The sequence below is a fragment of the Thamnophis elegans genome, chromosome 17, assembly GCF_009769535.1.
Source record: "Thamnophis elegans isolate rThaEle1 chromosome 17, rThaEle1.pri, whole genome shotgun sequence".
In the NCBI taxonomy this organism is placed as follows: Eukaryota; Metazoa; Chordata; class Lepidosauria; order Squamata; family Colubridae; genus Thamnophis; species Thamnophis elegans.
Window position 1 is genome coordinate 12,806,975 of NC_045557.1, and position 22,298 is coordinate 12,829,272.

The following is a 22,298-nucleotide window of genomic DNA, read 5'->3' on the forward strand; positions in this document are numbered from 1 at the left end:
CATCCTGATCAGCTCCGCTGCCTGCCCCCAGGGCCCTCCCAGGGATAGGCAGGTCTTCCGCACGTCTGGCTCAGCAAATTCAGCCTCCCTCTCAGCGCAGCTTTCATGGAACCGGCGTTTCTCCCGTGCCTCTTGAAGAAGTTTCAAAGTCTGGGTCCTCATGAGCTCCTCTTGCTCGGCTTCCTGCCAGGCAGCTTCTGGTCGGCTGTGGTAACTCCTCAGGATCACTCCTCTGCCCCACTCCCAGTGACCATCTGGGGCGGACGGAGCTTTCCTCCAAGTCCAATTCAACCATCCGTTCTGTTTCCAGGGGATAAGCTGTCAGGCCTGCAGTGCAGTCATATCCCTTTTAGCATCTTTGGCCTGGCACACTCTCTCTTATTTTACCATGCTGTTTCATTAGGGGGGTAATTGGGAGGGGGAATAGTGAGGAGTAGAATTGTAGAATGTGTTGTTGTCAAAATAAAGCATCCCTTTCTAGAAGCCCAAGGTCGTTCTTTGTCTCTGCAGCTGACCCAAACTGGATGGGTGGAAATGCCAGCGTGGCATTTGGTGTGTGTGGGGGGCAAGATCATGAACTTTCAACTGGGTGGGAATTCCAGGAAGCTTTCAGATTCGGGTTTCCCGCAGATGTACCAACATGTCTCTCTTATTAAATTGAAACTTTGAGGAAAGCTCTGCCTTGGATTTAATTCTGGATGATATTTGGAACGCTGACAATAACAGGATCCAGTAGCCCCCCCCCCCCAATGTCCTCCTGATCACTGCAGGGACTGGACATTCTTCTTTGGAGGTTCTTAAATTCTATTTTCCTTTCTGTACACTCCCCTTGGAAGGCGTTAGCTCCAGGATGAGTGCGAAGTCAGATCTTGTTTAATGTCAGGCGTGCCTCCATCCATAACCAAGCAAGAAAACATCCAACTCCCTTGTTCGTGGAATGAAAGGTACTTTTACTGGTTATGAAAAGATAGCAGCGAAAGGAAAGCAAGATCTGAGCCAGAAAGGCACAAGCAAGTACATATCAAACAATTACCCAGCACCCCACCCCCCCACCCCCAATTACCCCAACCCAATGTCCAATCTGCAACTCCCTCAGGTGTCATGGGGTGCATCTTCAAAAGGCCTCATCGAGTTGGTATGTGTTCTGACCTGCCTCCTCCGTCCAGGACCGAAAACCAAAACAAACGTAAATGAGAATGTTTTTTAATCAGTTCAGACTCTCGTTGGCTGCAAGCCCAAAATAAACAAAGAGATAAGCACTCTGGCAGCAAGTCCTACAAACCTAGGTAGCAATGCAAACAAGTTCTCACAGCAATCCAATTCACCAAGTTGATTTCTCTTAATTGTGAATGTTGACTTCTGCAAAAAGGCGTGGCACAAGCAGTCTCTTTTATAATCAGGAGAGGATCTTAATAAGCATCATCTGAGCGTAATCATCTCCTATAATTACGCAGTTGTTCTTGCCGCCGAGTAGCCCTTTGACGGCGTGCATCCCGGAACAACTCACAGGTGTTTTCTGGATCACTCCCTCTTGTCTCCTCCCCACTGATCCAAGGCTCCGGCATCACCTGCTGGCCAACCAGTCTCTCCTCGCCCTGCTCGGAGTCGGCACCCTGTCCAGGGTCCTCCACCTCCTCCAGGGCCGACTCATAAGACCCCTCGCTGTCGGAGTCTGGCGGCAGCTCCAACACCTCCTGCCGGGCCACAGCAGGTATGCCAGACGGTTAGCCTTGACCAAGACCAAACATCGGCCATCAGCATGTGCAGAAGATAGTGAGAAGAAAACTCCCTTCTTCAAAACTCCTCCAGTACCATAAGATTCCCTTCCCAAATACCATAAGCCCCCACCTCCACGTTTCTATGGCAGCCGATAGCAAGCAAGCGAAGCAGAGGCTGACAAGAGCACAGTGGGGATTTATTTATTACTTTATTTATTTAAAAAGAGGGTTTTGGGGGGAGTCTTGTTGGGGTGAAGGAGAATGACGAAAGGAGGAGAGGTTGGCGTCAGAAACAGGATGCAGTGTTGAAGATAAAAGGAGCAGTGAGCCTCAGGGAGTCATTGGTACCATCCAATAGGAAGAGAAAGAGAACTCTGCCCATGGTCAGAGGAACGGGGTTGGGGCGGGACCTTTGGGGGGAGCTGGGCCCCAGAGCATCACAGAAGCTCTGCAGAAGAGGTTGGAATATTTAACATGCAGAGAAGAGCAACCAAGATTTTTAGGAGGCTGGAAGCTAAAACATATGAAGACCAATGGCACAAATTGGGTATGTCCTATTTGATGAAAAGGACTGGGGGGAGGACGATAGAATCTTCCACTATTTGAGGGGCTGCCACAGAGAGGAGGGGGTCAAGCTCTTCTCCAAAGCACCAGAAGGCAGGACAAAAAGCAATGGGTGAAAATTAATCAACATTGAGGCATGTGATCACCTTTTCTGTTCAGGACTCAAGCCATGTGGCCCTGTCCAACAATAAACCCATCTTTCCAAGCAGCCTCCATGTCTCAGTGTCTTTTTCCGCACTTGGAGCCAAACCCAGAAGGACATTTATTTCATCAGGATAATAGGAAAGACTTGGTTTCTTGATAAGCTTGATATTATTGATTTTTGAGCCAGCCGTGTGTAACTGCCGCCAAAAAAGCTAATATAAACCTGGGTTGTATAAACAGATGGGCTAGATGACCTCCAAGGTCCCTTCCAACTCTGTTAATCCGTAAACGCATTGCCTGGACCCTGCTTTTCTGAACATATCCGATTGGCTTCCCCTAGGCAACCCTATTGACTGCATTCGTACAACTCATTAGATCTGGTGGTGCTGCACTGTGTTGAATGAATTAAACCAACACCTTAAGCCATCATTAAAGAGATCTTGGTTTCAGCCCTGGTACAGAACACGGCTGGGTTGTTTTCTCGGCCAGCTTTTCCAGCAAGGCAAAGGTTTAGAACCTCTAAACCCAGATGAACGGACTTCCTAGGATTTCCAAAAGGTGCCCCATCCCATTCTCCTACTCCATCTCCACTGAGTTTTTTCTGAACAGCAAAGGATGCCTCAGGATGCCCCCTAGCAGAGCTTAAAGAAACAATTGCGATTATCTAAGGGGAGGGAGGGGTAACTATAGCAACTTTACGACTTGTGAACTTCAACTCCCAGAATTCCTGAGCAGGCAGAGCTGAGCCAACTATAACACCTTTACGACTTGTGGACTTCAACTCCCAGAATTCCTGAGCCAACAGAGCTGAGCCAACTATAACACCTTTACGACTTGTGGACTTCAACTCCCAGAATTCCTGAGCCAACAGAGCTGAGCCAACTATAACACCATTACGACTTGTGGACTTCAACTCCCAGAATTCCTGAGCTGGCAGAGCTAAGCTATGCTGGCTCAGGAATTCTGGGAGTTGAAGTCCACAAGTCGTAAAGTTGTTATAAACTCACGAAGATAAACGAAAACGCCTATACAACAGGCCCTTATTTTATATCTATTTGATTTCCCCTTGCTTATAACACCACCACGCAAAACAAGGACCGAGGCTGTGGATGATGGGAGCTGAAAGGGCCGCGGAGGGGCTTAGCGGCTCCTGCCTATTATACAAACAGCCCGCCTTCTCTCCCCTTGTTTTCAACAGCAACCCAGGGCGCGCCCCTTTCCCCGCCCCCACTCCCTGATTGGCTGCCAAGGTTCTTTCGAAAGTTGCGTGTATCGAACCTGAGCGCTCTCGCCGCTCTCTCACTGGCTGCCCAAGCCAGAGGCTCCGCCCTTTCGAACGTGGAGTATCCGGCTTTTGGGGCGCCTTCGCTTCGCGGCGGGCCGGGATCGAAGGGAGACACGCGCGCTCGGAAGTCCTTCTGCTGGGTCGGAGCAGGTAAGGTTCGGGACTGCCATTTGTCAAAAATAGCAGTAGGGTCTCCTGCTTGGCCTGGGGGTTGGACTAGATGACCCCCAAGGCCCCTTCCAACTCGGTTAAATCTGTTATCTGTAAGAAATGATGTAGGGTCTCCTGTTTGGGCAAGGGGGTTGGACTAGATGATCCCCAAGGACCGTTCCAAGTCTGTTAAAGCGTAATAACAACAGCAACAGCCAGCTAGCTTTTTCAGAAGGCAACTGGACTTCCCGGTTTTTCTTTGAAGAGGTTTCACTTCTCATCCAAGGAGCTTCTTCAGCTTTGACTGGATGGTAAGGAATGGAAGTCCAGTTGCCTCTTGAAAAAGCACCTTTGGGGCAACCATGAGATGGTCAAGCTATTCTCCAAAGCCCCCGAAGGCCAGAGAAGGAAGAATGGATGGAAACTGACAAAGGAGCGATTCAATCTGGAAATAAGGAGGAATTTTCTGACAGGGAGAACCATCAACCCATGGGACAGAAGTTGCCTTCAGAGTTGTGGGAGCTTCATCCCTGGAGGCTTTCAAGAAGAGACTGAACACTCATTTGTCTGGAATGATACCGGTATAGGTTCTCCTGCTTGTACAGCAGTTGGACTAGAGGACCTCTAAGGTCCCTTCCAACTCTTATTTTGTTGTTCTGATTCTCCCTTCACTTGGGATTCTGGGTTTATTATGCATCTTTATTATGGGTTTTTTTATTGCCTAAATTCAATTTTTATTCTGGTCACAGACCAGCATTAGAAATAAAAACATTAAAAGCAATAATAATTTAAAAAACAAATAATAGAGGAACAGATAAAATAATATATTACAATTTGTAGCTCTTTGTGTTTAACTTTATGATTATGAATAGCTTATGATGAATTTATTCTATTCTATTTTTCTTTATGTACAGAGAGCATATGCACCAAAGACAAATTCCTTGTGCGTCCAGTCACACTTGGCCAATAAAGAATTTTATTCTATTCTATATTCTATTCTATTCCTATTTATATTCTATTCTATTCTATATTCTATTCTATTCCTATTTATATTCTATTCTGTAGTCTATACTCTTTTCCTTTTTATATTCTATATTCTATTTTCTATTCCTATTTATATTCTTCTACATTCTATTCTATTCTAATTTATATTCTATTCTGTAGTCTATATTCTATTCTATATTCTATTCCTATTTATATTCTATTCCTTTCTATTCATCAGATTAACAGAGTTGGAAGGAACCTTGGAGGTCTTCTAGTCAACCCACTGCTCAAGCAGGACACTATAATCTATATCATCCCAGAAAAATGGCTGTCCACAGTCCCTTCTTGAAAACCTCCACTGATATAATTTTACATTGCTGTTATATTTATAGTATTTGCCATTTTTGTCTTTATCTATTGCTGTGTGCTGCGCCCCCTAGGGGTGGCTATATAAATTTGATAAATAAGGACAGGTTGAATTGGAGTTTCTCCCAACTTGGCCAAGTTAAGGGGGATGGACGTTCACCCATCTTAAGGTGGCCAAGTTTGAAAAACTGGGTGTGTGTGAGTGTTTTAAATCTTTTTTTTTTTTTGCTCGCAGACCTAGCTTTTAACTTGGAGGGAGTCTATTTCTAGAATGGCTCTTCCTGCTATTATCAAGGTGGAAGAAGATCACAGCAAATTGAAATACCTTCCATGCCCCTCTTAGTCTTGCCAAGGCATGCTCCCTGGGGAATTCTGGGAGTTGAAGTCCATGCATCTTAAAAATGGCCAAGTTTGGGGGGAAAACCCCCTCTTTTAAATGGTTTTTTCTCTTGTCAGCCAACTGATTTTGTTCAAGTATGATTCCTGTCTTGCAGGTGCTGCTGCGTCTTCAGGTGGTGGGTTGCATGTTTGCAGCCTGATATAACTAGGGGGCTCAGTGGCTACGATGCTGAGCTTGTCAATCAGAAAGGTCGGCAGTTCAGTGGTTCGAATCCCCAGCGCCACATAAGGGAGTGAGCTCCCGTTACTTGTCCCAGCTTCTGCCAATTTAGCAGTTTGAAAGCATGTAAAAATGCAAGTAGAAAAATAGGAACCACCTTTGGTGGGAAGGAAACAGCGTTCCATGCGCTTTCGGCGTAGAGTCATGCCGGCCATATGACCACGGAGATGTCTTTGGTCAGCGCTGGCTCTTCGGCTTTGAAACAGAGATGAGTACCGCCCCCTACAGTCGGGGATGACCAGCACAGATGTGCGAGGGGAACCTTTACATTTACCTATAGCATAGGTATGCAATCACATAGATTGCATTGAACAACTGTATTTCTAGCTGCAGTCGCTTAGGCCTAGTTTCTGGGACCCTAAAAGAGGGGAGAGCCATGAGCAGCAGTGGTGAGGAAGATGCAGCCCCCCCCACCCCCCTACCCTGGCTGTGTTCTCATGACCTATGTAAACCCAGATCAACAAACGTCTGCATTTAGTAACGTCTGAATGGGACAATACAAATGATACTATAAATAATACAAATAATAATGCCGTAATTGAACATAGGTAGTCCTCGACTTACGACCACAATACAGCTCAAAATTTCTGACAGTTGTTAAGTGAGTTTTGTCCCATTTTATGACCTTTCTTGCCACGGTTGTTAAGCGAATCACTGCGGTTGTTAAATTTGCAACCTGGTTGTTAAGTGATTCTGACTTCGTCATTGCCGGTCAGAAGGTCACAAAACGGGGAAAACGTGACCCAGGGACACTGCGGCCGTCATAAATATGAGTCAGTTGCCAAGCAGCTGAAATTCTATTTTTTTTTCCAATTTTTAAACCTTTATTGAAAATTTAAAACTTGAAAATACAAATACCTTTAAAAAAACAATGATTTTGTATAAATCGCACTCCTTTTTGACAGTACTAACATAGCCATTTGTTATTCAAATACGTTTCTATCCATTCCTAATTACAGTTTAATGTACAGCTTAGATCAGTGTTTCTCAACCTAGGCAACTTGAAGATGTCCGGACTTTAACTCCCAGAATTCCCCAGCCAGCAAATGTAAGAATAACACAAGCAGCATACAAATGCATAAATCAGTGTTTCTCAACCTTGGCAACTTGAAGATGTCCGGACTTCAACTGGGGAATTCTGGGAGTTGAAGTCCAGACATCTTCAAGTTGCCAAGGTTGAGAAGCACTGGCTTAGATGTATAGCTATTTGGGGGTTTCTTGTCTTTTTGTAATCTTTTTAATGTTTCCCCCCCCCCCAGGGTCTCCTCATGGCTGGAAGAGGAGGAAGAGGAAGGGGCCGGGGTGGCCATATGACCTTCAATGTTGAGGCGGTGGGCATCGGGAAGGGGGAGGCATTGCCCCCTCCCACCCTGAAGCCATCACCCCTCTTCCCTGTGAGTTGCTCGGTGTCCTTCGGATTTCCTTGAATGCCCCCCCCCCCCCCCCCAATTTTTTCCCCTTCATTGTCCTTTTAAAAATATATATATATTTTATTGTTTTTGCATTTAAAACACTGCAGCATAGTGAAGTCGTAATGACCATACAGTCACATTATATACAGATAATCCCATCCAATAGCTATTAGCCTGCTTAGTACATTATCTATCCTTCTATCCAATCACATGATTTCCAATTTTTCCAGTCTTCTTGTCTTATACCAATAATAAAATCTATTCTAAACTTCATAATATTCAGATTCCCCTTTATTTTTTAATTCGAGGGTGAGCCTATCTGCTTCTGCACAGGCCCAAATTTTCCTAATGATGTCTAACTGATGGGATATTTTCTTTTTTCCAATACTGCGCATAAGTTTAACGCGCCACAGTTAGTACATGTATAATTAGATAAAGCACATCTTTCTTATACTCCCCCGGTATTATGCCTAGGAGAAAAATTTATGGTTCAAACAAAATTTGATCTCCCACCATTTGTTCCAACCACGATGCTATGATTTTTCCAATATCTTTTTGCTTCATTGCATGTCCACCACATATGATAAAAGGTGCCTGGTGGTTTTTTTTTCTTTTTTCCCCCACTTCCCACAATTTGGGGCCAAATTTCTAAACCTTTTGGAGAACCGTGCTGGGGGAAGATGCCATCTGTAGAACATCTGATACAGACAGAAGATAGGTTGATCAAAGCACTGTACAGATTTCTGTTGGGATATAAATTTGAGGAAGAACATATCAAATAAACGTCGCCTGGGCGAAAAAAATTTGGTTATAATGTGGAATTGGCTAAATGGGAAAGACTTTGGACACTTAATCAAAAACTAACAATGGCCACGGCTTTTCAGAAAGTTTTATCAAACTTCCGGGACCATCTTAACTCCCTTTCTTCAGCACGGGTTGTAACATTAAATGGTCACTGAACAAAACAGTCATAACTCGAGGACAATCTCTATTAAAAACCAATATCACTGAACGATCTTTGTCATTTCAACATAAAGGTAATTCCATCCGTTTTTGTCTTCATAGGAAGACTTTGGGAGAGTTTTGAGTATATTTCAGTACCCATGGAAAACCATTGAGTCCCTTTAAATTTTCCTTTTTGTGGTGGGTCATGAGTTTGAATTTTTGTTTGGACTTTTTAAAGGTCCTTAAGACATAGCTATACGCCCAGACTCGATATGCCTCTTACAAGCTGATTTTTTTAAAAAGATTTTTTATTTATTTTTGTTACATAATAAAAATTCTTTTGTGAACAGAGCATTATCCGAATTCTCCCTTTAACATTCCCACCAAAAGACATAATTCATTTTACATATTTCCATTATTTCCAATTTTAGCCGTATTACTTTGCTTCTCCTATTTTCCAAATTTCTAGTTTTTTAAACATGTGCAAACAATATGATTTTTCTTTCCCTTTAAAAATAAACAATCTATCATTGCTTTTCCATCTATTTTCCGTTAACAATATGAATCTTCAAGTTCCAGATTTCAAGTTTTATATAATCAATATAAAATAAAAAAATATAATAAAATTATTATAAAATATATAATAATGATTTAACACATTTTAGGTTCTTAATATGATTCCCACACATTTTAATTAAAGTGTTAACCTTGTTAACAATATTTCTTTCTACTGGATCATATCATTCTACTATTCTATTTCTAAATAGGCTGAAAATTATTTTTTTGATTACGTGACCATGCAGAATGGAAAACGGTCAAAAATCACTTTTTTCCAATGGTTGTATCTGTAGCCAGCCCAAGCTCAATGTTTAAGGCTGGGCTGCTGCAACCCCCTTTCTTGAATCAGTGAAAGGGGTACTGGCTGCATTCCCACAACACATGAAGCATCTGTGGTTTGTTAATTGTGGCTTACCAGATAGCAGGGCTCAGTGGCTAAGACGTTGAGCTTGTCGATCAGAAAGATCTGCAGTTCGGCGGTTCGAATCCCCAGCGCCGCGTAATGAAGTGAGCTCCCGTTACTTGTCCCAGCTTCTGCCAACCTAGCAGTTCGAAAGCACGTTAAAAAATGCAAGTAGAAAAATAGGGACCACCTTTGGTGGGAAGATATAACAGTGTTCCGTGCGCCTTCGTTGTTGAGTCATGCCGGCCACATGACCACAGAGACATCTTCGGACAGCGCTGGCTCTTCAGCTTTGAAAAGGAGATGAGCAGCACCCCCTGGAGTCGGGAACAACTTGCACATATGTGCGAGGGGAACCTTTACCTTTAGATTGCAGGAACTCACCTGTCAGGCTGTTGCTGCTTCAGGGTGTTAAACCTATCCAGAAAAAATTGCTAATTTAATAGCCTGATGAAACGCGTTGTGGGAAGGGAGCCAATGCATTCTCATGTTCTTTCTTAAACTGGCTTGTTTCTGTAGCCGCTGGAATATAAACCGCTTCCGTTGCTGGCTGGAGAGGAGGTGGAATACATGCTGGCCCTGAAGCAGGAATTGAGGGGGGCCATGAAGAACCTGCCGTATTTCATCAAGCCTTTGGCCCCCAAAAAAGGTATCGAGTGGCTGAGAAAACCGTGTTGTTGTTGTTAGTTGCGAAGTTGTGTCCGACCCCATGGACCATGTTCCTCCAGGCCTTCCTGTCCTCTCCCATCCCCTGGAGTCCATTTAAGCCGACTGTTTTGGTGACTCCATCCAGCCCCCTCCTTCTCCGCCATCCCCTTCTTCTTCTTCTGCCCTCCATCCTTCCCAGCATGAGGCTCTTCTCCAGGGAGTCCTTCTTCCTTCTCATCAGGTGGCCAAAGTATTGGAGTTTCCTCTTCAGGATCTGGCCTTCTAAAGAGCAGCCAGGGTGGATCTCCTCTAGGACTGACCGGTTGGATGGCCTTGCAGTCCAAGGGACTCAATGCAGGAGTCTTCTTCTCCAGCACCAGAGTTCAAAGGCCTCCATTCTTCAGCCTTCCTTGTGGTCCAACCTTCACAGCCATCCATGGCAACTGGGGAAACCATCGCCTTGACTAGAGGCACTTTTGATTGGCAGGGAGATGTCTCTGCTTTTTAGGACGCTGTCTAGATTTTCTGTCGCTTTCCTCCCCAGGAACAAACCTCTTTTAATTCCTTGGCTGCCGTCCCCATCTGCGGTGATCCTGGAGCCCAGGAAAATAAAATCTGCCACTCCCTCCATTTCTTCCCCATCTATTGGCCAGGAATTGAGAGGGCCGGATGCCATGGTCTTAGTTTTCTTAATGTTGAGTTCCAAGCCAACTTTTGCACTCTCCTCCTTCACCTGCATCAAGAGGCTCTTTCGTTCCTCTTCACTTTCTGCCATTGGAGTGGCATCAAGCCTCAAACCATGAAGGCCTTGAAATAATTTCTGCCCCGTGATTGGCTGAGCTTCTGTGACGTCATTGAATTGTTGGCATGGGAATTTTTCTCTAACTTTTCTTTTTGTCTTCAATTCCTTTTCTTTTCTACCTGCTAGTTTCCCCATCATTCAAAACATCTGCAGATGCCACACACAAGGATCTGGTCCGCTAATGGTCAAGCGCCTAAATTGGCGCTAGAGAAGGGTCAGCTGAATTCGCGGGGAAGGTGCTGCGACTCGGGACTTTTGTGATTGCGCCGTGATCCCCAACTAATGACGGGTTTAACCCTGCCCGCCATCTCTGCCTGCTCCCTTCCTCCACCTTCTCACCCTCCGTTATTTAAAGAGGGCATCGCTAATTCCCGAATTTTTAATTTCTCCAGATATTGAGCGCTATTCCGACAAGTATCAGATGGCGGGCCCGACTGACAACCCCATGGAGTGGAATCCAGGTGAGGGCGAGAAGAAAGGTTTTGATTTCTTGGGGATTCTTGTACAGGCAGTCCTCGACCTACGCCCAAAATTGCCATTGCTAAGGGAAACATTTGTTACGTGAGTTTTGTCTCATTTTGCAACCTTTCTTGCCGTAGCTGTTAAGGGAATCACTGCAGTTGTTAAGTTAGTAACACGGTTGTTAAGTGAATCGGGCTTCCTCATTGACCTTGATTGTCAGGAAGTCGCAAAAGGAGGTCACGTGACACCCCCCCCCAGGGCACTGCAAGCGTCATAAATAAGAGTCAGTTGTCAAGTGTCTTTGAGTTTTTTTTTATTATGCATTTATATCATCTTTGTAACACTTCTACATCTTTTTAAATATCCATTGTGTTTCTCCTATCTATCTATCTATCTATCTATCTATCTATCTATCTATCTATCTATCTATCTATCTATCTATCATCTTATATAGTTCTCTATAGGTATGTCTGTGTGTGTGTGTGTATGTCTGTTGCATTTGTGCTGATAAAAAATGAAGGGAGACTAGTATAGATCTATTTCAAGCTATTTAGCTCTCATCAGCTAGCCATACCCTTGCTGGGATTTGAACCTGGGCTGATTTTTATATATTAGGCAGTTGTATTAACCTCTAAGCCACAAGCTCTCCTCCCTTATCTGCTGAGCCAAGGAAATGATTAAGTGTTTAGTCAAAGCAACTGGTGTGCCCAAATATGGGAGGAAACATACTGCTTCCCAAGAGCCAAGGTGGCGCAGTGGTTAAATGCAGCACTGCAGGCTACTGCTAGATCAGCAGGTCAGCGGTTCAAATCTCACCGGCTCAGGGTTGACTCAGCCTTCCATCCTTCCGAGGTGGGTAAAATGAGGACCCAGATTGTTGGGGGCAATATGCTGACTCTCTGTAAACCGCTTAGAGAGGCCTGAAAGGCCTATGAAGCGGTATATAAATCTACTGCTATTGCTATTGCTACTGCTATTCCCTTTTGCCTTTCAGCTCCCGGCAAAAGGGAAGCAATAGGCTCCCTCCCATATTTGGGCATCCCTTTGACATAATACTTACTTATTTCTTTGGCTCAGCTGATAAGGGAGGAGAGCTTGTGGCTTAGAGGCTAATACAATTGCCTAACATGTAAAAACAGCCCAGGTTCAAATCCCAGTAAGGGTATGGCTGGCTGATGAAATAGATCTTGAAATAGATCTATACTAGTCTCTCTTCATTTATTTATTAGCACAAATGCAACACAAAAATGGTTTGTCTGCCTGGAAGGCTCCTTGGGTGGAGCTGAAAGGCAAAAGGGAAGCAGTGTGCTCCCTCCCATATTTGGGAAAAACAGATTCTTTGACATAGCATACATCCCACACTAAGTACTTGGATTTGACTTTGTCTTTTAGCTCTTTTGTGAGTCTGTCTATTTCGGCGCAACTGTCTTGAGTTTTGATCACATGACAATAGGATGCTACATGCGAAAAATAGTCATAAGTCCCTTTTTTCAGTGACGTAACCTCAAACAGTCACTAGACGAATTGTTATAAGCCAAGGACTACTGTACTAAATACTAAAGGCACAGGAGCCAAATCTGGATTTTTTTCTCCTTAATCTCGGGGAAGGATTAACAATCACCTCTAAATCATTTTGGCTGGGGAATTCTGGGAATTGAAGTCCACATGTTTTAAAGTTGCCCAAAGTGGGCCTCCCTGCTCTAAATTTTGCCCAAGAGATAGAGAGTCCCTCATTATTTATTTCTTTAAAATCCCACCAGAGCACTTTGGGGCCCAAGTTGCTAAATTTTAATTTTTTCGATTAAATCTTTGCTGATCTCTGCAGATTGGAAGCAGCTCCCTCCGGAACTAAAAATTCGGGTGAAGAAGACTCGAAAACAAAGTAAGTCATTTTATTATCGGTGGAGGAAATATAATCTTCCCAAACCTCTGTATCAGGAAAGGTGGCCCCACTTCTTTCCTGAAGGAAAATCTCACTAATGGGAGCAAAGTTTGCCTGTTCGATTCCAGGCTGTTTTTGGTGGGTAGGGTATGCAGCTAATAATGATGGGAAACATCCAATTTCCATCTTTAATTTTTGAATAAACAGTTCAGTGTCCTCAACGTATGACCACCGTTTGCGACTGAAGTGTCTGTGGCTAAGCGATTTGCTCGTGAAGCGATCAGCAGCTGATTTTACGGTGTTTTTTGCTGTGGTTGTTAAGTGAATCACTTCAGTTAGTGTTAGAAGTATTAGTGCCGCTTTATAAAGCCTTAGTAAGATTACACCTAGAATACTACAGGTTTCGTTATCACACTGTTAAAAAAGAGATTGAGACTCTAGAAAGAGCAACCAGGGCGATGAGGGGACTGGAGGCTCAAACACCCGATGAATGGTTGCAGGAACTGGGCCTGGCTAGTTGAGAGAAGAGAAGGACCAGGGGAGACAGGAGAGCATCTTCCAATATTTGAGGGGCTGCCCCAGAGAGGAGTTAGGGGGTCAAGCTATTCTCCAAAGCACCTGGAGACTAGAACATATGAAGAACGGCTGCAGGATTTGGTTTTGGCTAGTCTGAAGAAAAGAAAAATTAGGGGTGGCACGATAGCAGTCTTCCAGTATTTGAGGGGCTGCCACAGAATAGAATGGAATGGAATGGAATAAATATAGAATAGAATAGAATAAAAATAGAATAGAATGGAATGGAATAAATATAGAATAGAATAGAATAAAAATAGAATAGAATGGAATGGAATGAAATAGAATGGAATAAATATAGAATAGAATAGTAAAGAAAAGAAAAAAAGAAAAGAAAATAATGGAATGGAATAAATATAGAATGGAATGGAATAAAAATACAATAGAAAAGAAAGGAATGGAATGGAATAAATATAGAATAGAATGGAATGGAATAGAATAGAATTATTTATTGGCCAAGTGTTGATTGGACACACAAGGAATTTGTCTTTGGTGCAGATACTCTCAGTGTACATAAAAAGACAAGATACATTTGTCAAGAATCATAAGGGACAACGCATAATGATAGTCAGAGGGTACAAATAAGCAATCAGGAAACAATATCAATATAAATCTTAAGGGTACAAGCAATACTAGAGCAGGGGGGTTGGACTAGAAGGCCTCCAAGGTCCCTTTCAAATCTATTATTTTGTATTTTGTGCCTCTTTCAGCCTGCAGGGTACCCGCAACTGATATCTAAAGAGTTTTGCTTTTCTATGAATCGGCTCCTTGATTGTAGCCTGGCCAAAAACAGACCCAAGAAAGTGGCTGGCCAGGATAATCAGCTTTTCTGTTTTTTTTCTGGCACAGGGCCGGCAGCCCCAGTTCCCAAGGAGAAAACCAAAGTGCCCGCAGACAAGGAGGAAGCCATCAAGAAGTTGGAGGTAAGGCAGGTGTCCTGCAGGGCTTCCCAGAAAAGAAAAGAAAAACGGGCTGGGACGGAATAAGGTTCCCCCCCCCTTTATTTTCAAGTTGAATCTTTATAGATTAACAAGAGTTGGAAGGGACCTTGGAGGTCATCTGTTCCAACCCCTTTGCTCAAACAGGAGATCCTTACAGAATAACAGTTGGAAGGGACCTTTGAGGTCATCTATTCCAACCCCTTTGCTCAAGCAGGAGACCCTTACAGAATAACAGAGTTGGAAGGGACCTTGGAGGTCATCTATTCCAGCCCCTTTGCTCAAACAGGAGATCCTTACAGAATAACAGTTGGAAGGGACCTTTGAGGTCATCTATTCCAACCCCTTTGCTCAAACAGGAGACCCTTACAGAATAACAGAGTTGGAAGGGACCTTGGAGGTCATCTGTTCCAACCCCTTTGCTCAAACAGGAGATCCTTACAGAATAACAGTTGGAAGGGACCTTGGAGGTCATCTGTTCCAACCCCTTTGCTCAAACAGGAGACCCTTACAGAATAACAGAGTTGGAAGGGACCTTGGAGGTCATCTATTCCAACCCCTTTGCTCAAACAGGAGACCCTTACAGAATAACAGAGTTGGAAGGGACCTTGGAGGTCATCTGTTCCAACCCCTTTGCTCAAACAGGAGATCCTTACAGAATAACAGTTGGAAGGGACCTTGGAGGTCTTCTAGTCCAACCCCTTTGCTCAAACAGGAGACCCTTACAGAATAACAGAGTTGGAAGGGACCTTGGAGGTCATCTATTCCAACCCCTTTGCTCAAGCAGGAGACCCTTACAGAATAACAGAGTTGGAAGGGACCTTGGAGGTCATCTATTCCAGCCCCTTTGCTCAAACAGGAGATCCTTACAGAATAACAGTTGGAAGGGACCTTTGAGGTCATCTATTCCAACCCCTTTGCTCAAACAGGAGACCCTTACAGAATAACAGAGTTGGAAGGGACCTTGGAGGTCATCTATTCCAACCCCTTTGCTCAAACAGGAGACCCTTACAGAATAACAGAGTTGGAAGGGACCTTGGAGGTCATCTGTTCCAACCCCTTTGCTCAAACAGGAGATCCTTACAGAATAACAGTTGGAAGGGACCTTGGAGGTCATCTGTTCCAACCCCTTTGCTCAAACAGGAGATCCTTACAGAATTACAGAGTTGGAAGGAACCTTGGAGGTCATCTGTTCCAACCCCTTTGCTCAAGCAGGAGATCCTTACAGAATAACAGAGTTGGAAGGGACCTTGGAGGTCATCTATTCCAACCTCTTTGCTCAAGCAGGAGATCCTTACAGAATAACAGAGTTGGAAGGGACCTTGGAGGTCATCTATTCCAACCCCTTTGCTCAAGCAGGAGCTCCTTACAGAATAACAGAGTTGGAAGGGACCTTAGAGGTCTTCTATTCCAACCCCTTTGCTCAAACAGGAGATCCTTACAGAATAACAGAGTTGGAAGGGACCTTGGAGGTCATCTATTCCAACCCCTTTGCTCAAGCAGGAGATCCTTACAGAATAACAGAGTTGGAAGGAACCTTGGAGGTCATCTAGTCCAACCCACTTCTCATACAGGTTCTTCTTCTCATACTGCTAGTCTTCTACACACAACAATTCCTTTAGCCACCTTCAAAATTACAGTGGAACTGAAAAGAATGACTTATGGCCATTTTTCACAGTTACGACCGTAGCAACTTCCCCATCGTCGTATGATCAAAATTTGGCAACTGCCTTGGCAACGGTCGCAGTCATAAATCCCCTTTGGCGAAGCAAAGTCAGTGGGGAAGCCAGTTTCACTTAACGACCACGCAACTTACTGAAGTCCTGCGGTGGTTCACTTAACAGCTGTGACAAGAAAGGTCGTAAAATGGGGCAAAATTCACTTAGGTTTAGGTTTAGGTTTATTGGGATTTATATGCCGCCCTTTTCCCTGAGGGGACTCAGGGCGGCTTACAACCACAGGGGGGGGGGGGGGGGGGGGTGCAAGGTCAAAAACAAAACAATATGTGAACAAAGAAAAGATAGTAAAACACAACTTTCATTCAACAATCAAACACTCGGGCGGGTGAATTGGAAGCCTATCCCCAGGCCTGCTGGGAGAGCCAGATCTTGAGGGCTGCGCGGAAGGTCTGGATGGTGGTGAGGGTACGGATCTCCATGGGGAGCTCGTTCCACAGGGTCGGAGCAGCAACAGAAAAGGCTCTCCTCCGTGTGGTCGCCAGTTGCTGTCTCACAGCAACTGAAATGGTGGCCATAAGTCAAGTACTACTTGTATTTCCACATTCTTTTCGTACATTTCCCTGGATGAAAATCCTCCCCATTTCCAGGGGTTGCCCATCATCTAACCACAATATCAAACTATGGTTTGTTTTGACTTGTGTTTAGTGGCTTAGCATACAGGTCGCCTTACACCCAGAATTGGGAACTAGAATTTCCATTGCTAAGCAAGGCATTTGTTAAAAAGAGAGCTGTGCCTGATTTTACAACCTTTTTGCCATGGTCGTTAAGCAAATCACTGGTCATTAAGTGAATGTGGCTCACCCCCCTGGATTTGCTTGTTGGGAAGGTCTCAAATGGCGCTCAAACAATCCCAGGCTTCTGCAAACGTTAAAATAATGTGTGCCAGTTGCCAACCTTTTGATCCAGTTGTTTTAATTGTTTCCTAGACCCTGGAAAAGAAAGAGGAAGAGGTGACATCGGAAGAGGAAGAGGAGAAGGAGGAGGGTGAAGAAGGCAAGGAGGAAGAGGAGGAAGAATATGATGAAGAAGAGTTTGAAGAGGTAAGAGAAACCCCAGCAGAGGAGAAGGCTCAAAATGGCTGCTTCTGTGTTTTAGTGGGAGCAGCGTTTCCCAGTCTCCGCCATTTTGAGGTGGGCAGACTTCAAGAATTCCCCAGCCAGCATGGAGCGGAAGTCCATCCATTTTAAAATGGCCAACGATGACGTAATCACTGAATTAGAGGAATAGAACAGATTAACAGAGTTGGAAGGGACCTTGGAGGTCATCTAGTCCAACCCCCCCACCCAAGCAGGAGACCCTACAGCATTTCTGACAGATGGAAATCCAGTCCCTTCTTGAAAGCTTCCAGTGATGAAGTTCCCACAATTTTATTTCTTTAATTTTCTTTTTTCTTTTATCATTTTTTATTTTCTTTTTTGTTTTATTATTTTGCTTTATTATTTTATTTTATTATTTCTTTTATTTTACTCTTTTTTCATTATTTTATTGTTTTATTATTTTGCTTTATTATTTTATTTCTGTTTTATCATTTCATTGTTTTATTTCATTCATTTAATTTTATTTATTTTATTATTTTATTTTTTGTTTTATTATGTTTCTTTATTATTTATTTTATTGTTTTATTATTTTATTTTTATTTTATCATTTCATTATCTTATTTCACTTATTTTATTTTATTTTTTACTTTATTTTATTATTTTATTATTTGTTTAATTATTTTGTTTTGTTTTATTTTCTTTATTTTATTTTACTCTATTTTATTATATTTTACTGTTTTATTATTTTGTTTTATTATTTAATTTTTAAATTTATTTTACTTTATTTTATTTTACTATTTTTCATTATTTCATTATATTTTCATTTTACTTTTTACTTTACATTCTCTCTTTATTTTTAAACTTTCAATGCTGCCCATCTTGCTGAGGAGTCAGATTCTGCGCCACTTTCCTCAACGTGGGCGGCTTTGCGGCCTGGAACCTCATTGCAGCTTCTGACAAAAGTGGATTTAAAATTAAATCTCCAATCCACCTTCATAAGTTTTTTTCTTTGCAGGCTCTGAAAATGCTGGATTTCAGTTGTTTCCCTTGTGGTTGTTATTGTTGTGTTACAGGAGACGGACTACATCATGTCCTATTTTGACAACGGGGAAGATTTTGGGGGCGACAGCGATGACAATATGGACGAAGCCATCTACTGAGGACTGGCCGGTGGGCTGGCCGGTTGCAGAGGCCACCTGGCGAAGTTTCTGGTGATTTCATCCTTGAGGGCTCTAGAAAGGGGTCTCCAGTCTGTAGATCAGGGGTCTTCAACCTTGGCAACTTTAAGACCTGTGGACTTCAACTCCCAGAATTCCTCAGCCAGACCCCTGCTTTAGGATGGCATTGGTGCTCCATATTGCTGGTGTCTCATTCTACCTCCCGATGATGGAGACTTCCTCCGAAAAGGGACGACATGGAGCAGATTCCGTGCTGCTCTGAAGTTCTCCAGGACCTGGCAACAAACTACCCATAAACCATGATCTTTGGAGTTGAGGGAATAGGGTTGTGTTGGATTACGTGAGCTGCATTGCAATACATGACATATCCTTCTTGGCCTGCATTAGATTACATGACCCATCCTTCTCAACTTGGGTTGGATTACATGACCTATCTTCCTTATCTTGTGTTGGAGGACTTGACCTATCTTTCTTGGCCTGTATTGGATGACATGTCCTATCTTCCTTGGCCTGTGTTGGATGACATAACCCATCCTCCTTAGCCAGTCCCACCAGCAGGCTGTGATCCAGCAGGATTTGAGTGGCGTGTGGTCCAAAGCAGAAAAAAAGGAAGTTCCTCTCCTCAGACTTTCCAAATTTTGAGGAATATCTAAACACCTTTAACCCAGAGCTGGATCTGCTGTGTGGGGCAGTTTGGATTGTTTAGGCAATGCTGGGAGGAAGAGGGGGATTCTGCAAAAAGAGGGCGTAGTGTGGATGCAGTTCAAACCCCCTTTTAAAATTATTTCTGGTTCCCACTGGGGGGGAAAAGCAGAGGAGGAGAGAATACTGAGATTAGAGAGAGTTCACTGAACGCCTGTGGAGTCTTTGTGGTGTGACCTCGCTCAAGTAGCTGGGCGACGTTGAACCATCTTGCAAATTTTGCTGCGCCATCTGTGGCGAAAGGCGGGCTGGGACTACCTGACCCCCGGGGCCGAGGGGGCCTGTTGGAGCCTGGAAGAGCTGGCTGAGACTGTCTTGGCTACCGTGGAGACGGCTATCGGAGACTGTTTTGGGGGGACCCGACCCCCTTGGTTGTCTGACGCCTCCATCCGCTGTCTGTGCTGCTGCAGGATCAGGCTAGGGACAGGGTAGGGTTAGATTAGAATTATAGGGTGGGGTTAGTTTAGTTAAGATTAGGATTAAGATGAGGGTGAGGGTGAGGGTGGGGTTGCTAGCCTGACGGCCTACTGGCTGGCTGCCACCATGGGGAGTGTTGCGGTACAGCTGGGAGCGGGGCTTTTTCCTCCCCCCTTTATCGTGGGGTTTCCCTGGCTCCCGTGTGTCCTTTTGTTCCCGGGGGAAGGGGTGTTGCTGGCCTGCCATCGCCTATGGCTGGCTCCACAACCTTCGCTATTATATTCACCACCTGTGGCCGACTTGCCTCCCAGACATTTCCTGGCCTTTCTCTCTGGACCATCGTTGGGGAGCAAATTGGGGCCTATGATTTTACTGCCATGCTGGGCTGCCTATTCATCCCCCCACTGATTTTCTACAGTAATGAGAGAGAGGACTGGAAGTGGGACCCTCTCTTTATTATTATCATTGTATGTCTCTTTTATTACTCCCTGGACCTTGGGCTCTCGTGTGGGAGGTCTTGGACACTACTCCCTCCTCGGCTTTTTCGGACTATATTCGATCAATTGCTATATTGTGCGATTTTTATAATTTTTATAAATTTGTAATTTTTAATTGTATGGAGAGTGTGTGGTACGACTGTGGTTGACTGAATGTTCCCACTTTTACTACGATATTGTTGTTTCCCTTGTTTTAACTTGTTTGTGGGGATTGATTGATTGTGTGTGTGTGTGTGTGTGTATGGTGGGCCGGGAGCATAGCTGGATGTGTGTGTCGAAGGGCGCTTATCAACATTACTCTGAAAGACCGTGGCAACTCTAGCCGAAATCTGTCGGACTCTTCACCGACTGTGAATCATTACGGGTTGTGAATGACCATAATTCACAGCCGTTTAAATAAAAGAGGGGGTTTTGGACTAAGACTGTGAGTTATGCTTCCTCAGGAAGGACATCAAGAATGTTTGAAGATGGGTGGACGTCAACTCCCAGAACTCCCCTCTTCAAGCCACCAAGGTTGAGAAATGCTGGTTTAGCCCCAACTCAACAGAAAGAGGAAACCAATTTTGTGGACAGAGTTGGGAGTGATTCTTCGAGGTTTCACTGCCTGTCGGATCCTCGTAAATTTGTGCTGCAAACTTGAGATACTTTTCTGGATCCTGAAGTTCATCAAAGTGCCAAATTGAGGGGGGGGGGTTGGGTGGGTGGGAAGGGGTGGCCGTGTTGGCATCCATGGGCTCTCTCCTTTTAAACGTATCTGTAAAATTTCGGATTGCAATTTAAATCTCAAGTTTCCCCAACTTCCCCTTTTGGCAGAAATGAGCCTTTGGGCTTAACGTTCTTAATTCGGGGGAATTAGTAGGGGTGATGCCCGTGTCAATCTCCTTCGACTTTAAAAGAAAGTCAAAAATTGGATATTGTTATAAAGGGGCCTCTGGGTGCCATGTTTGATCCGGAAATAAAATGATAGGAGGAGTTTGCCATCTCTTGTAGCTCAAAATTACCCACCTGCCCAAGTGGAGGTGTGGGTGTGCAAGACACTGGGGGCCAGTCCATCCCGATTTTTCCACTCCAAGATCTCCCTGGCTTCCTGAAGGGGAAATACAAGAAGAATAGAATAGAGCTGGAAGGGACCTTGGAGGTCTTCTAGTCCAGCCCCCTGCTCAAGCTGCTTCCCAAATGCTGAGCAGGAGTTTCTGGAGCAGGTGTGACAGGTCTGCCGTGACCGTTACCCAAATCACCTGTGCTCATGAACAAGATAGAGAGGGAGACCTACGGCTGTTTTGTTTAGTGACCATTTGAAGTTACGACAGCATGGAAAAAAAGGGAATGGTGAGCATTTTTTTCACACGACAGCACCCCCTCCCACAGTCACATGATCAAAATTCAGATGCTTGGCAACTGGTTCATATTTATGACGGTTGTAGTTTCATGGAATCATTAACAGAATTGGAAGGGACCTTGTAGGTCATCTAGTCCAACAACACCACCCCCAAACAGGAGACCCTACACCATTTCTGACAGATGGGAGTCCAGTCTCTTCTTGAAAGCTTCCAGTAATGAAGCTCCCACAACCTCCGAAGGCAATTCCTGTTTCATTGGTTGGAAGGGACCTTGTTGTCCCGGCTGGCCTGGGGTTAAGATTATAGCCCCACTTGAATGGTGTGATTGTTGCGTTTTTCTCTTTTAATATACTGTATTGTTTATTGTTTCCCCATCCCTTTTGAATTGTGAGCCGCCCTGAGTCCCCTTAGGGAAAAGGGCGGCATACAAATAAAGGCAAAAGTAAAGTAAAGTAGGTCATCTAGTCCACCCCCACTTCCAAGCAGGAGACCCTGGACCATTTTTGACATGGCAGTCCAGTCTCTTTTTGAAAGTCTCCAGGGATGAAGCTCCCATGACTTCCGAAGGCAACTTCTGTTCCATCGGTTGATTCTTCTCCCTGTCAGGAAATTCTTCCTTATTTCCAGGTTGAATTTCTCCTTGGTCAGCTTCCATCCATTCTTCCTTATCTGGCCTTCGGGTCCTTTGGAGAATAGCTTGGCCCCCTAACTCCTCTCTGTGGCAGCCCCTCAAATATTGGAAGATGCTCTCCTGTCTCCCCTGGCCTTCTCTTCCCTAGACTAGCCAGGCCCAGTTCCTGCAACTGTTCATTGTATATTTTAGTCTCTAGGCCTTTAATCATCTTAGATAGATTCAGATTAACAGAGTTGGAAGGGATCTTGTAGGTCATCTAGTCCAACCCCTCACCCAAACAGGAGACCCTACACCAGATGGC

At 44.2% G+C, this 22,298-nt stretch overlaps 1 protein-coding gene across 1 annotated transcript; it reads left to right on the plus strand.

The window, feature by feature from the left end:
- The first annotated feature begins 3,735 nt into the window (after nt 1-3,735).
- Nucleotides 3,736-20,643, plus strand: POLR3GL (RNA polymerase III subunit G like). The gene is made up of 8 exons (XM_032234431.1): nt 3,736-3,861; nt 7,090-7,224; nt 9,668-9,797; nt 10,991-11,059; nt 12,886-12,942; nt 14,365-14,438; nt 17,119-17,232; nt 18,303-20,643. Exons 2-8 carry the CDS (start codon nt 7,099-7,101, stop codon nt 18,387-18,389), a joined length of 657 nt encoding a protein of 218 aa, XP_032090322.1. The 5' UTR covers nt 3,736-3,861; nt 7,090-7,098; the 3' UTR covers nt 18,390-20,643.
- The last annotated feature ends 1,655 nt before the right edge of the window (nt 20,644-22,298 follow it).